The 14,634-nt window shown below is 53.6% G+C and overlaps 5 protein-coding genes across 5 annotated transcripts; 2 read left to right on the forward strand and 3 right to left on the reverse strand.

Annotated features, from left to right (window-relative positions):
- Positions 1–886: 886 nt before the first annotated feature.
- Positions 887–2,426, forward strand: Z519_01763 (uncharacterized protein; the record flags this gene model as incomplete). The annotated part of the gene is made up of 2 exons (XM_016759520.1): positions 887–1,166; positions 1,219–2,426. 2 exons carry the CDS (start codon positions 887–889, stop codon positions 2,424–2,426), a joined length of 1,488 nt encoding a protein of 495 aa, XP_016624848.1.
- A 1,776-nt stretch (positions 2,427–4,202) lies between these two features.
- On the reverse strand, positions 4,203–5,498 carry Z519_01764 (3-hydroxyisobutyrate dehydrogenase; the record flags this gene model as incomplete). Its single annotated transcript, XM_016759521.1, has 3 exons — positions 4,203–4,928; positions 5,155–5,312; positions 5,369–5,498. The coding sequence occupies 3 exons, from the start codon at positions 5,496–5,498 to the stop codon at positions 4,203–4,205; spliced, it is 1,014 nt and encodes a 337-aa protein (XP_016624849.1).
- Positions 5,499–6,018: 520 nt separating this feature from the next.
- Z519_01765 (uncharacterized protein) lies at positions 6,019–8,976 on the reverse strand (the record flags this gene model as incomplete). Its single annotated transcript, XM_016759522.1, has 1 exon — positions 6,019–8,976. The coding sequence occupies one exon, from the start codon at positions 8,974–8,976 to the stop codon at positions 6,019–6,021; it is 2,958 nt and encodes a 985-aa protein (XP_016624850.1).
- A 937-nt stretch (positions 8,977–9,913) lies between these two features.
- Z519_01766 (uncharacterized protein) lies at positions 9,914–11,177 on the reverse strand (the record flags this gene model as incomplete). The annotated part of the gene is made up of 3 exons (XM_016759523.1): positions 9,914–10,563; positions 10,658–10,886; positions 10,965–11,177. The coding sequence occupies 3 exons, from the start codon at positions 11,175–11,177 to the stop codon at positions 9,914–9,916; spliced, it is 1,092 nt and encodes a 363-aa protein (XP_016624851.1).
- Positions 11,178–12,190: 1,013 nt separating this feature from the next.
- On the forward strand, positions 12,191–14,488 carry Z519_01767 (DNA repair protein (mre11); the record flags this gene model as incomplete). The annotated part of the gene is made up of 1 exon (XM_016759524.1): positions 12,191–14,488. The coding sequence occupies one exon, from the start codon at positions 12,191–12,193 to the stop codon at positions 14,486–14,488; it is 2,298 nt and encodes a 765-aa protein (XP_016624852.1).
- Between the last annotated feature and the right edge of the window lie 146 nt (positions 14,489–14,634).

The following is a 14,634-nucleotide window of genomic DNA, read 5'->3' on the forward strand; positions in this document are numbered from 1 at the left end:
ACCCGGGGTGGGTGCCCAACGCCAAGCTTAGTGAGCCCCAGTAGGCTAGCTCTCTACTTGTACTTAGGCTGTGTTATATAACCTTAGCTAAGAGACCCAGATAAGCCATGTGCCCCCCTCGGATCAGGGCCGTTTTTAACTGGCTCGTTTAGCGGGACCCTAAGAGGGTCTTTAAGCCACCGCTGCCACCCACCGCGGAAATAGGTAACCCCTTCAAGCCTAAGAAGGAGTACCAGCCTTAACCAAGCCCTCTGAAGCCACCCTGGATGATTGCTTGATTCGGGGGTGACGCCCGACAGCCTAGGCACTTGGGCCAGTTGTCCTACCTAGGAGCCGCATCCACCACTCGTCTCTGCTCTTTGTGGGAGACACGAGGACCTACGTTTGCGCCTCCTCTCGCCTCCCTCTTCTCCTTGTTCGTTTCACACTGTGCATGGGTCAACGACGTAACTCCAGAGATTTAGGTACCGAATAAGTAATGAAATCTCACCTTCTTTGCTTCTCGCTTCCGCCTCTGTTGCCCTACTCTAGCACAGCCATTAAACGTCTGACTTACCCACACCCACATTCACCGCTAAGGCACAATTTCAGCGTGATTGACCACCCACCCCCTTGTGGTGCCTGGATCCCACGCATCAAGTAAGCAGCAAAAGTCCAAGTGGCGCAGGAAGGTTCTTTGTCTGGGCCATTAGAAGGGCCTCTGGGCGCGAAGTGAAATCCAAACTGGTTCAGACGCCCTTTTTCCCCCGACTCATATGGCCAAAGGACGTCCTTCTCTTCACCTCGGCCCTCAAGTCAGTCGCGCCCATACTGCTTGAGCGAACATGATATAGCACTGCTTCGCAATTGGGAGGGATACACACAGACTACATCGGATTTGGTCACCATGCAAGAACCCGTCTTGACAGTGTCTATCACCACCCCGCAATCGTGGGCGCAGCAAAATGCCATCAAGCGTCGACGGATCCCTCGATCACCGCGTCGCCATGTCATCTCTCTCAAGCACCTGGATCCCAAGGTCAAGAGGGCCAAAGAAGAATTCCTCTCGAAGGCCATCGCCAGTCAAGTGCAGATCAAGAAGTCTCCCATCAATGGACTCCAGCTTGATCCTTTCCAAACCTTCCCAATCCCAAGCACGGGATGCGTGGGCAACATGGCCCAATATTGTGAGTGCAAATGACTGGCGTCTCTCGTTCCATCTCGTCTGATCAACTCTAGATGTCCAGGTCTGGGCTCCGCAGCATGGCACCGCCTTTGCGTTCGACGGCCATTCTAATCCTTACGTGAGCCTGCTCTGGCCTTTTGCGTTGACGTCCGAGATCTACTTTGAAGGACTGATCGCTCTATGTCGAGCCACATACCTCGCCACCTCGGGGCAGTCGGCTCGCGGCGACCGACACTTCGTATGGCACCGAGGCAATGTCATGACCAAACTGCGCGCTCGACTCCAAAACCCCCAGCAATGCTCGGACGATACTACCGTCCTAGTCGTGGCGACATTGGGCACGATCGATTATATTCTGGGAGACCACACTGGCGCCTATGCGCACGTCTCCGGCATGAGGCAGATGATGAAACTCAGGGGTGGAATCAAGGGCACCTCGCCGTGGGAACGGCTGCTCAAGGCTAATGTCGACGCCTATGAGGCTCTATGGTCGTTTCTGTTTGCGGCAGATTCTACCCCGGACAAGTCAACTCGGTACTCAGGACAAATTCTACAGAATGCAGAGTTCCCCGTCTACATGGCCCATCCATTCAAGCCGGAAGTCTGTGAGATGTTGTCTAGGCTACCCCAAGGCTTCTGTGATATTGGACTGACGGGTGTCCTTTCGCTCCAAATGATACGACTCTTGTCCCATTTCACTACCGTCAAAGCGAAATTGTCAGACACGATTCGAGTTGAAGAATTCGGCGTTACTTCGAGAAGGAAGATCCAAACAACACTTGAAGATCTCCACCGACTCGCTACCCTACAAACCACCCCTACGGAGAGGTTTCTCTCCCACGGCCTGGTAGCATATTGCTACCTGTTGAGGGTCATCCATTTTCAAGACCATCTGACTGGCTTTTATGAGACAGCGTTGAAAGCTCTAGCAGATATTGCTCTGCACCAGACTCCCAGCCACAAATCTCCCGAACGCCCGTGTTATCTCTGGACCAACATGATGATCGGAACCGTGATACAACATGGACAGATCCGTCCCCGTGGCTGGACGACGGTCATGCGACAATTTTTGGACAAGTACGGCGAGGCTCGCCAATGGAAGAAGTTGGAAAAGGAGCTGAAAATGTTCTTTTTCGAGGATACCATTCGCGACCTTGCGAAGGAGGCTTACGACGAGGCAGTCAGGAGGAAGGAAAGGGGAGAATCCGAAGAGAGGGATTCACGGATCGCTACCATGGCTATTCGGAATGTCATCCTATGAACGCGGATGGCTTCTGAACCGAACAAAGACTCGCTCAACTTTAACAGTCTGACAATTGGACTAGCCATAAAAGAGAAGCCGTTTCCAAGCAACCCTGCTCCTCCTACCGCCGTGTCGGTCAGACGGGCGACGACAACAAGGCGAGTCATTCTCGAGTGTCGATCAATCGATGGCCCACAGAGTCTCGGAGCACGAACAAGACCGACTCAAGCCGCCTCGACAAAACGTACGACGAAGCAGGAACACCCGGTTTGAGTTCTTGCGTTTGCTCTGGCAGCTACAACCGGCCGTGCGTCACCGCCTCCTGTTAGGCACTCTACTTTGTACCTACTTTGGTATCTCTCGGTCACCACTACGCAGGATACACCATGGTCTAGCAAACTTTCTGACAACACTCAATAGTGTGCTTGTCTTGATCGAAAGCTTTTTTGCTCTTTCGAGAGTGGCCTGGGTTGAGCCGCAGCTCATTACTGCTAAAGTGCTGATATGGCCACAGCAGCAGTCCCCTGAATCTCCGGCTTTGAGTAGGAACTCTCAGCTTGGGAGGGAGGGTGTAACACGATATGACGTCTGAAAGTTTCTCGAAGTCTGGATCTTTGGCAACTCTCGGAAATCGCCTCGGTTCGTGTTCCAACCTCCCCAGGGCTCTCCCTTAGATGATCCTACAAAGAGGCATGGTGGTGTGCGGCTCCCGCGATCTTTGGAGAAGAGTGAATACTGCACGGGCCAAATGACACAGCAGTTGGACTTTACGCAGTCACATTTTGGCGAAGAGGGCACAGGGAACAACGAGCAAGCAGCCAGCAATTGTCAGGGCCTCTGCGTGCGCTTCAGCCCTTTTCATCCCAAGAACCATCTTACTCCCTTTTCGCTACCCGCCAAATGTGGCACAACGCAAAATGTCTGCACCGTGAGACTCGGCCCCCATCCGGGATCACTGCTGTTCGTCAGCCTTCTGCAGCATTTATGACACTCCAGGGTCGCATTCTCACTCCTGTCATTGGCAGCGCCCGCCGACATTCCCTGGCTGTGCTGGCTGGACCCCTTTTTTCCGCTTCAAACCGCGGGAGCCAAGGTATTTACAAACGTCTGGTCTCAATAGCTTAGCGGGAAGTCTCCGCTGATCGAGATCCGAGACGTGATTGAATTGGATGAGATGTATGGATGCATCGAAGAAAAAGGGGGCAAATAGGAAGGACGAGAAACTTGCGAAAGGGAAATCAATCAAGCCGATTGTAAGTATGGAGCAACTAGTTTTCAATTGTGTATTTCCAATGCCCTCTTGGGCCATGCCCAGAATTAGGAACTCGAGATGCTGCATCTATAGACTCCCTATGGAGGTCCATATCTGTTCGTCCTGCATCTTATGTACCACTATCATATCTATATTTCGCACCGTCTTCCAGCCCATGCTCGTTCGGTGTACGGAGTATGATGTTGCAAAGCTCCGAAACAAAGAGGAGCACAGCGGTGATATTGCATAGCATAGCATAGCATCCTGTATGTGCGCAAGTATGTGTGCGAGTACGGAGTAGTAGGTACCTAATCCACAAGTCCAAGTCCAAGCCCCAGCCCAAGACCCGCGAAATTCATACCCAGCGTGTAATACTCGGTGCCGGTGCTGATAGAGTAACAAAGTCGTCCTGTTGCATTGGATACTACCGAGGAATCCTGGTTTCCATGCCCTGATCTTGTTCTTTGTCCGCTAATACATACGTACACACATGCATACAGACATAGGCATGGAGGACGACTTTACAATCATGCAGGACCAGTTTATTCTTTCCCGCCCAACCAGCGATACACGACGGAGAAATCTTTGCCCTTGTACTCCTTCTCTGTCTGGTCATATACCTCCTTGGCCTTCTCCGCCAGTGCAAGTTTGGCGCCCGCCTCCTGCGCAGCAGTCATAGCAAGCCTCAAGTCCTTGTTCATCAAACTGACACCAAACCCGCCTTCATACCCTCTGCTGGCTGGACTTGTTTCGATCACTCCAGGCACAGGGTTGTTGATCTCACTGGGCCAGCTCTTGCCCGTGGCCGAGTTCAGCAGGTTCGCCAGCGCCTTGGGATCAATGCCCCATCTCATACCCAAATTCATGGCCTCGGCACACGCAATGTTGTTGATCGCCAGTGCATAGTTATTCGCCAGTTTCCCACTCAGCCCTGTGCCCTGCGGTCCCATGTGCCACACTTTCCTGCCCATGAGGAGCAGGATCTTCTCGATCTTGGGCATGTCTGCCTCTTCGGCCCCGACCATGAACGTCAACGATCCGGCGCGGGCGCCGACAACGCCGCCCGACATGGGTGCGTCGACGAAGCCGGCACCAGCTTTCTCCTTGACCATCTTGGCGACTTCGCGAGAGGTGATAGGGTCGATGGTGGAGCAGTCGATGAAGAGTCTTGACTGCTCGGTGGGGGCTTTGGGAAGGGAGGAGGCGAGGATCTCTTCAAAGACGCCCTTGACGTGTCGAGGTTCAGGGAGTGCTGAGATGATGTTGTCCTAAATGGTCGTGGCATCATGGTCGTTAGTACATCAATCTCCTGGGCTGCATCAGGTTGGCTTCACTCGATGGGTCGGATTGCTTCAGAGGATTGGCTATAAAATAAAAGGGAAATCATGGCAAGGACGAATCCCGCGAAGGGAAGTGCCCCCAACTTAGATCATCGATAGAACAAAATTGCTCATCATGCAGGTCTATCCACACAACAGGAAGTAATAGACTCACAGCATTCTCGACCAGCTCCCGAGGGCTCTTTGCCACGACTACCCCCTTCGGTGTGGCTTCCTGAGAAAACTTCTCCAAGGCCGTAGTGTTGACATCGTACACGGTCATCGAGTCCCCTTCAGGGATCTTTGCTCGTAGGTTCTTCGCCATGGGGTAGCCTTGAGGAGACTCGATCAGCATACATGGTAGCTTGGGTCTGGAAAGGAGCACAAACCCATGGCACCGAGGCCAATGAAGCCCCATGAAGCTTCCCTGCCGACCGTGTTGGAGAAGTGTCTCTTGATGCCATTGCGGAACGGGTGGGATGATGATGATGAAGCTCGCCGCAGCAGAGCGAGGGACATGACGGGCACCGTCATCGCTGCTGAGCTTGCCTGGTGGTCACAGAGGGCATGGTGAGCACTTGACTGCGACCGCCAGACGCAGGTGAAGTGAAGGTTTGCGTGCGCCGTGCGGAGTGTTGGCCGAGGCTGCAACAAGCGGTTTCGGGGAAAAGCTGGAGCTGCCTACAATTCATCCAGAGGCCGGACCGTGTCCAACCGAGATCCGGCTCGCCAACTCCGGCTTCTTTGCTCGACATCCTCTCACCAGCCAGTCTCTCTCTAACTGTACCGAGTGAATCAGTCCAGGTGCCACGAAAATCTATGTTGGTCCGAATGAAAGAAAAACTGTCTAGCTGGATTAATACCGCCTCTCATCCCCCGATCTCCCGGAATAAACGACTCAGTCAATCAAGAATAGAGGGGCCGAACGGATGCATCCAGTCCCACAGCCATACAGGCGAAAATCTGTGTGGCCACACCAAACCCCAGCCCATCCACAGAAATGCTTCTGCCCAACAAGAATGCAAGAATAGTATTCTCCTCAACGCCGTCTGGACTTTCCTTTCCCCTTCCCACTTCCCTCCGATCCACCACTATTGGATTTGGAAAGCATTGGAAAGTCTTCGTCCATGGCCATGCGGCTTTGTTCCTCGGCGAGACTCAACTGCAATGCAAACTCCACGTCATCCTCCTCTTGCGCCGTTGCTTGTGCTTTGCTGCTCCCGGCCTTCGCACTTCTCAAGGGCGTGCCATGTCTTGAGCTCTTTGCATACCTAATGGGAACATCGAAGTCACTGGCGCTCCTTGTTGGAGAAGACGACGCCGGTTCGTTTTCCAACAGGCTTAGACGGATGGCTTCCTCCAGTTCGGCATCGGTCGCATGGTCCGCACCGCGCTGGGATGCACTGGGCGAGCCCATCGAACCGCCGCCGTAGTTTTCCTTCCTCTTCCTCTCCTCACTGGAAAATGCCTCCTCGCTGAGCATGGTAGCGTAGGCCAGCAGCTCCTCCTCGCTCGCGCCTTCGCCCAGAATATCAGTGCCAAATCTGCCGCTCAGTCGTTCATGTTCTTTCTGCCTTGCGAGTCTCTCTCGCTCCATTTCATGCCTCTCGTTACTGATGTAATCCTTGATCAATCCGCGTCCAGTTGCGCTGACCTTTTGGCTGGCTGGTGTAGAATTACTGCCTCGCTCCGACCGCCGACGAAGTTGGCCCCTCTTGCGCGTCTTATACGCATCGGCGGCCGTGGAACTGTAAGACCAGTATCGGACATAAGAGCCCAAAGAAACCATGCCGCGCAAGACTGTCGGATCAGGGTCCAAGACGATTGCGCCTGCAGCGTAGTAATTGTTTCCCACGCCTTGCACAGAAGCTTCGGCTTGCGCGATACGTCGTCTTGCCCGGTCCGAGAACCGAGAATTTAGTGTCCTGACTGGTTCAGTTGTGGACGCCAGCACATCCCATGCTTGAACCAGACCTTCATTACCTCCATGCACAACGTACAATGAAGTGAGGGCAAGTGATGCAATTTGAGGAGACTTTGTGTAGATAACCCTGACCGGCGAGACGGCGTTGACAACTTCAGGGCTGGGAGACAGGCTAGCGCGCATGTCCCAAAGCATGACAATGCCTGACGTCGTACCAATTCCAAAAAGCCGTGCACGATGACCAGGGATCTCCGAGGTCGAGCTTAATGTTCCCGTATGACCTAGAGGGGATGCAAGAGGCGAGGAAGTGTTGGAGCCACCAGACATTCCAAGTAAGGGATCCTCATTGACATTCAGAGTGGCGAACTCTGACTCGTCAGAAGCCACAGCCGAGATGTGGATGTTTCGGTGTTCAGCAAAGGAGAAGGTTGAAATGTGCCAAATGTCTCTCGTTCTCGAGCCCGCCCCGTCGTCTTGACTAGGAGTGCGCGATCGCGGGACACTTCTCGGCGCTGGGGAGGAATATGGAGACTGCTGGATTGGACTTCCCGTACCAAAGATCGAGGGCTGCTTCGTGGTCGATTGGAGGGTTGGCCAGCTGTCCCGCTCCGAGTCAACAGTGTTCTTCGTCATGCACCTGGTAAAACGGCGCACCGAAGCCACACTGTTCCCGTACAAACCGCAATCTACGACGACGACAGATTCCCCTTTATTGTGACCATCGTCGCCCGCAAAATCAGCAATCAATCTTCGCTGCATATCCCACCCGGTACAGACATTCTGGAAATGCTTTGGTTTGTGCCGCAGAAACCCTTCGACCTCTTTCGTTTCAGCGATAATCTGGTCTTTGCTTAAACCGCATGCATCGCTCGAGATGCGTGGACTGTAACTGCCATCGACCTTTGCGGTGCCAAAGGGGTCTGGTTTCGCTGTTCGCCGCGTAGCCTCGAGTAGCGACCACTGTACACTTCTCCCCGTTTTCCAGGCAAGACGATCGAGTTCATCAGGGGACGCTTTGCCGACAAAATCTGGTCTGATAGGGGCATCAGTGAGGTAAAAGACTTCTCCGAGAGCGTTCAGGACGGTAGCCCAGATTCGACCTGTAGACAATCTTCGAGCGGATACCCTCTCATCGACACAAATTGCAATGATTGGGACACCTGGGCAAAGAACCCATTTCGCAGTGAGCTCCCCTTTGTCGTACCGGCGATCTTGGACGGGGTTGACACCAAGGGCATACGCTGCCAACACACCGTTCGAGAATCCTGCAAGGAAACCAAATATACCACTAGTGGCTTTGAGAACCGACTCGGACTTTGCGATCCAGACCGAGCAAACAGCACAGCCGATCATAGTCGTCTCAGGGATCCCGAGCGCATGATTGGCTGTCGAGGACATGGATACGAACCGGCCCCGTTGTTCGCTGGTCGAAGTGTAGAAGACACGTCCTCCGGGACAAGCCTCTCCATATACCTTCCCATAAGGCTGACTGAGATCCATGACATTGGCCATGCCAACCATATTCCCAGGGCCGAGGCCATACGGCAGTTCGCCCGGGAACTGATCCGCAAAGTGTTTGAAAGCATCGAAATCTGTTAGACCCCAAGAGCCAGGTTTACCACTGGCCGGGTCGCTCACAGTGACACCCCCTTGCTCAACTGCTCCATGCATGAACAAGGGCTGTTTCTTGTTGAGGCCGACCCCAAACGTAGCGTGCAGATGGCTGACGGGATAATACAAGCCCGAAGCGTAAGTGGTGACCGCAGCGGCGGCGGCACTAGGAGCATGGCGGGATGCACCAGAGCGAGAGATTGCCTCGATTGCAGGTCGGCCGCGGCCCAAAGAGCGCAGCAGTCGTGTTCGAAGGATATACTCGCTTCTCCATGAGGAAAGGGCCGATAACCGCGTGAACGACCTGCGCTGTGCTCTATCAACATCAGACACCGACTCTTGTGAAGCCTTGCCTGCTCCAGCGCCCAACGCTTCTTGCCCAGGGAAATACCTCGCAAATGCAATGCGCCATGCATGAGGTGTAGTGACCAATTTGTGAAAGCGCTGAGACACGAGGCTCATGGAAGACAAGGTCTCGGGAGGCAGATGGGAGAGAATGTGAGTGAGAACCTCTGTCGCTTGTCAGTGCCTGAATTCGAATTAACCGTCTCCTCGTAATTACCATTCGGGAAGTTCTCAATTGAAACTCTCGGATTCTTGTCTTTCGCAGATGGAATCACCTGGAAGATTATGCCATCCGATGGTTTGCGATACCGTGTGTGTGCCCTTTCATATTCGTCGATACGACTGCCAGGAGAACCTTGAGAGGAACTCTCTCGACTGCTTATCCATCTGGAGTTGGAGGACCGTCCACGCTGGGTGCCTCTGGAATGGACGGAGACATTGTCAGATTGATCCTCCGGATCTGGACTGGGCGCTCTGGGGCTACTCGTGGAGAGTAAGCCGCCAGAGGCCTGGTGTTCGACGTCTGGAAGTCCATGCTGCGTAGGAGGCGAAGGGAGTTGAGGAGTGTGTTCTACTGAAGTCGCGGTTTGGGAGGCTTCAGAAGGCGCAGGGTGCATAAAAAGATCTAAGAGAAAGCTGGATGGATCGTCAAGACTGAGCCAAGGTTTGGATCAGTCTAAGAGTCTTGCGCAGGTAGGGTTTTGAGAGAGTCAGTTGTCTATCGCAGCGAGATCAGAGAGAAAGGAGGCGTTGAGGGTTGAGGCGTGTTGTCACAGATTAATTCGACTGATGGTTCAATCTCGGAGCGGAAGCCGGCTAGCCGTTTTGGGCGCCGCGGCCCAAAGTGAGGGACATTTTAATAATGGAGACATTTATTAGGAGTATTAATTCCCTGTTACAGTAGGTAGGTAGCCATTGCAGCCATTGGGAATCGTAACGATGGCCTCAACTCCTACGCTAATCCAACAACCATTTGCCGACACCAGCCGATAGATCCTGCTTCGATGTATTCCGTACATGGGGTGCAACCCCGGTTGTTCTGTTCTGCTCCAAGCTACGCCGAAGGTCTCACTCCATTTTCCAGCAATATCTTCTCATTGCTGGGGAATCTGTCGTTCATGAAATGCGTGTAAAAGCGGAAGTAATCTTTCAAGACGCTGTCGTCTCCATCGGAGTCCTCATCGCCTCGAAACGCCGCTTTCTTGACCCCCTTTGAGAACGCCAAAATTGGGTAGGCCTCGACGTCCTTCTCTTCTTGGAGGAGGATCTGCTCGAGAACTTTGGCTTTGTGCGCGATGCTGTTGAAGTGCCACTGCTTGCCGCGATAGCGCATCGAGAGGTTGAAATCCTTGAAATTGAGCGTTGGAGAAGGAGCCAGCGCAGGGGATTGAGCTTCAGGCTGAGACAGACGCGGGGCTTCAATGACGACCGCTGGGTTGACTGGTGTGAAGCCCGCGTGCGCGTTTGAGCCGGTTGTTGAAGGTCTCGCATTTGGAAAAATTGTGTTATTATTAGGCGGGACTTGGGGTTGAGGTTCTTCTCTCAGGCCGACGACTGTGCCAGTCTCTTCTGGCGGCCCCGTTGATTTGCGTTGCTTCTTCTCGGAAATACTAAAGCGGCTGGTACGTTGTCGCTTTCTGCTTTCGCTGCGTAGGAGCGCATCGTCTCTGCCTGAAGCGTGATGAATACTTCCGGCATCGGATTCTAGTGGGAGAAATAGGTATGGCTGTCAGTCTGTTGTTCTCCCTTTGGCCGAGTGGGCTGGTGACTCGGAGCCTCTATCAGGGGGTTTACTTACCACCAGAAGACTCGTTGGCATAAACTATGACGCGGTCAACAGCACCCTCGCCGTCGACGGTCTCCGGACTTCCTTGCTTTGGAGAGTGCAACAAGCAGCCGGGACAGTTGGCGGCACCATTAATGCGCTTATGAAGGCGGTCGATGGTATACCAGCGTTGCATCTTCATAATCTCGGTTACGTAGTTGAGGATGGTCAGACGATGCTCGCTTGCCTCCCATTGATAATTCTGCATGTCTAGGTCAGCCGCTACGCAAATCTAAGGGCGCCTGGTAATATCGATGTGCCCGAATAGAGGTGAGCTTACCAGAGCAGCGTCCCATGAGAAGTGGCGGCTACCACCTCCGGACTCGAGGAAGGCAGAGGCGACGGGTTCAATGGCTTCATCGGGTGCATTTGGAAGGTCGTCGATGTTAGATTTGAGGTAGGATTGCGCATCTTTGCGGAGGTTGGACTCGGCAACGCCGTCCATGCCCAGCTCAGCGCACAGGACGCCGATGGACTTGGGACCTTTGGGCATTTTCGAAAGAAATGTGGTGACCAGTGCAAGCTGGTGGTATGTCTAAGAGAGGTAATGGGTGATGGGTGTTGGGCGTCAGATGAGATTATCCGTGTTGCTCTGTAGTCGGAAGGCACCTGCTGCAGCCGCCGACGTCGTTCCTCGGCCGACAGCAAGCCCCGGCGAGAGTGGATGGTGGGAACAGGGAATCAGATCAACAGTGTCACTTCATCAGAGCGTCGGTCGTTGAAGACTGGCTATGTGACAGCGAACAACAAGAGTGTGCGGGACGAAGCTGGTCCGGATCAGATTTTGATTCCTGCGGCATGTGAAATGTCCAGAATGTCGTGTCAGTCGCGTCGCTCTCGCTCTCAGTTGTGAATCGATCGCCGTCGGTCGCCCAACCAAGCAATCAACGTGAACAACTCGATAGACTTAGATTCTCTCTGAGAACAGTCAAGTCTCCATCTGCTCAACCAACAAAAAGTGTAGGGAGTGTCGGCTGAGGGGTCGAGGGTGAAGGGAAGGGGGAGGCGCGTAGTTCACTGTTGATTCTGGCGGGATGTGCAGGACGTGGCGACACGGCTCCGTCGACGCTCTTCGCCCGTCATCTTCACCCCGAACCTAATAGCCATCTAACGACCACCTAATGACACCTAACAGCCACCTAATTACCACCCAACAACCACCGAATAACCACCTCATAACCACCTCATAACCGCCACTTCACTTCCCTGCTGCATCCCTGCTGCATCCCTGCACGCGCTGCCATACTGTGTGATATACCTGCTTCAAGTTCGGGTCAGAATACGCATCACTGTGGCCGTCTACCAGTACAGGACTGTTGCCGCCTCCGCTCTTTTCATTTGCTCATTTCTCCTCCGCTCACAGGCAGCAAACACACCATTTCCCAAAAAGATAGACAGTCGGCCCTCCTCGCCTCCCCAGAAAACACATAGCAGTCATTCTGCTCAGCATTCTTCTTGACAGACACTCCTTCATGTTCTTTCTGCTTCGTTGAAATACAGAGACTCATGGCCGACACAATTACCATCCTTGTTGCCACCGACAACCATGTCGGGGCCCACGAACGAGACCCAATCCGAGGCGACGACTCCTGGAAGACGTTCCATGAAATCATGTGCCTGGCCAAAGATCGAGACGTCGATATGGTCCTCCTCGCCGGTGACCTCTTCCACGACAACAAACCCTCTCGCAAATCCATGTACAACGTCATGCGCTCCCTAAGACTCAACTGTCTGGGCGACAAGCCTTGCGAGCTCGAAATGCTCTCTGACGAGTCGGAGCATTTCGACACCACCTTTGACCATGTCAACTACGAAGACGCCAACATCAATGTCGGAATCCCGGTTTTCTCCATCCATGGCAATCATGATGATCCCTCCGGAGAGGGCCATTACTCTGCCCTGGACCTGCTCGCCGTCTCCGGGCTGGTCAACTACTACGGGAAAACGCCTCAGAGTGATAACATTGTGGTCAAGCCTGTTTTAATACAGAAAGGACGCACGAAACTAGCCCTGTACGGACTCTCTAATGTTCGAGATGAGCGACTTTACCAGACATTCAGGGATGGCAAGGTCAAATTCCACCGCCCCAGCAAGCAGATGGGCGATTGGTACAATCTGATATGCGTCCATCAAAACCACCATGCACATACCGAGACATCATACCTGCCCGAGAACTTTCTACCTGATTTCCTGGATCTTGTCATCTGGGGTCATGAACACGAGTGTGATATCGAGCCCAGACTGAATCCAGAGATGAACTTCAAGGTTATGCAACCGGGCTCCTCTGTCGCCACAAGCTTAATCCCGGGCGAAGCTGTTCCTAAACGGGTCGCAATTCTTACCATCACCGGCCGGGAAATGACATGCGAACCAATTCGACTGAAAACTGTTCGGCCATTCGTGTACAAAGACATTGCCCTTGCCGCCGACAAGGAAGCCGTTAGGATCGCTAAATCCAAGGATGACCATCGTGCGGAGCTGACACGGCACATGATCAAGATTGTGGACGGACTGATCGAGCAAGCCAGGGAAGAATGGTTGGAGGCGCAAGAAGAAAGAGAATACCCGGACGAAGAGCAGGAAGAATGCCCATTGCCCTTGATCAGACTGCGTGTTGAAACGACCTCGGCGGTCGGCATCGGCAAATTCGACATCGAAAATCCGCAGCGCTTCTCGAACAGGTTTATTGACAAGGTCGCCAACACCAACGATGTGGTGCAATTCCATGTCAAGAAGAAGAACGCAGCTGCCCGCGCGGCTCGAGATGCTGAAGCAGATAAGGAGATCATGGCCAGATTTCAAGGTCAAGAAATCATCAAAGTTGACAAACTTGTCCGAGAGTTCCTTCAAGCCGAGTCCCTCACCATCCTCCCCCAAAATTATTTCGGCGACGCTGTGAACCAATACGTAGAAAAGGACGACAAACATGCCATGGAAATCTTCGTGAACGAGTCCCTCGCGGATCAGATCAAGCACCTAGTCAGATTGCAGACGGACGCGAATGAAGATGACGACGACGATGAAGATCTGGCCATCCAGATTCAAGAGCAGCGTGCAAAGATGGAGGAAATGTTTGCAAAGGGCATGCTCAAGGCATCAAAGAGTACAGCGAGGTTTAAACCGAAGCCGGATGATTGGGATAGCGATCTGGATGGACCGTGGGAGGAGACTCCGGGGGCGTTGCTGCGTGATTCAGAGGATTTGGAAAGTAGAAACGGCGAGGGGGATGAAGATGGCCAGGACCAAACACCTGCTCCAAGGACAACAGCAGCGAGAGGAATAGGGAGAGGAAGGGGTGGTCGAGCAGGCTCATCGGCCACAACAGCTAATCGCAAGGCAACTGCCGCAGCGAAGAAAGCCGCCTCAACGATAACTACCGCGCGGGGGCGGAAACGCACAGTTCCAGACGATGAAGAGGATGACGAGGAGGACGGCAACGTCGTCATGGAAGATGATGACCAAGATGACTCCCAAGCCATGTTCGTCCCCGAAAAGAGTAGGACCGCCACAAGTACACGGGCCCGCAACACAACACTGGCCGCCAGTGGTACCACGACAACGCGAGCCGGAGCCAGAACCAAACCTGCCTCCTTCGCATCATCGACGATGCCAGCGACGAAAAAGCCCCCAGCCCGCGCCGCGGCTTCAAAGCAGAAACAATCAACCCTCACTTTTACCACGTCGCAGAACAGCATCCTGGGGAATGGGAGGAGCACCGGCGCGAGTCGAAGTCAGAGCTATGAGGAGATTGATGACGATGACGATGACGCATTTGAGCCAGCGCCAGCAACGAGGAGGAGGTGATGAACTGTGGCATTTATGCCATGGGATTTCAACTGCCAAAGGGATCAGGGCGCCAGTGCAACTTACCTATCTCCCGGCCTACCTGTCTACGCATAGTAGGCGGGAAGCTCAGATGAGGAGGTTAGGGGATGTAGATCAGCATTAAC

Source organism: Cladophialophora bantiana (genome assembly GCF_000835475.1).
Source record: "Cladophialophora bantiana CBS 173.52 unplaced genomic scaffold supercont1.2, whole genome shotgun sequence".
NCBI classification, from domain to species: domain Eukaryota; kingdom Fungi; phylum Ascomycota; class Eurotiomycetes; order Chaetothyriales; family Herpotrichiellaceae; genus Cladophialophora; species Cladophialophora bantiana.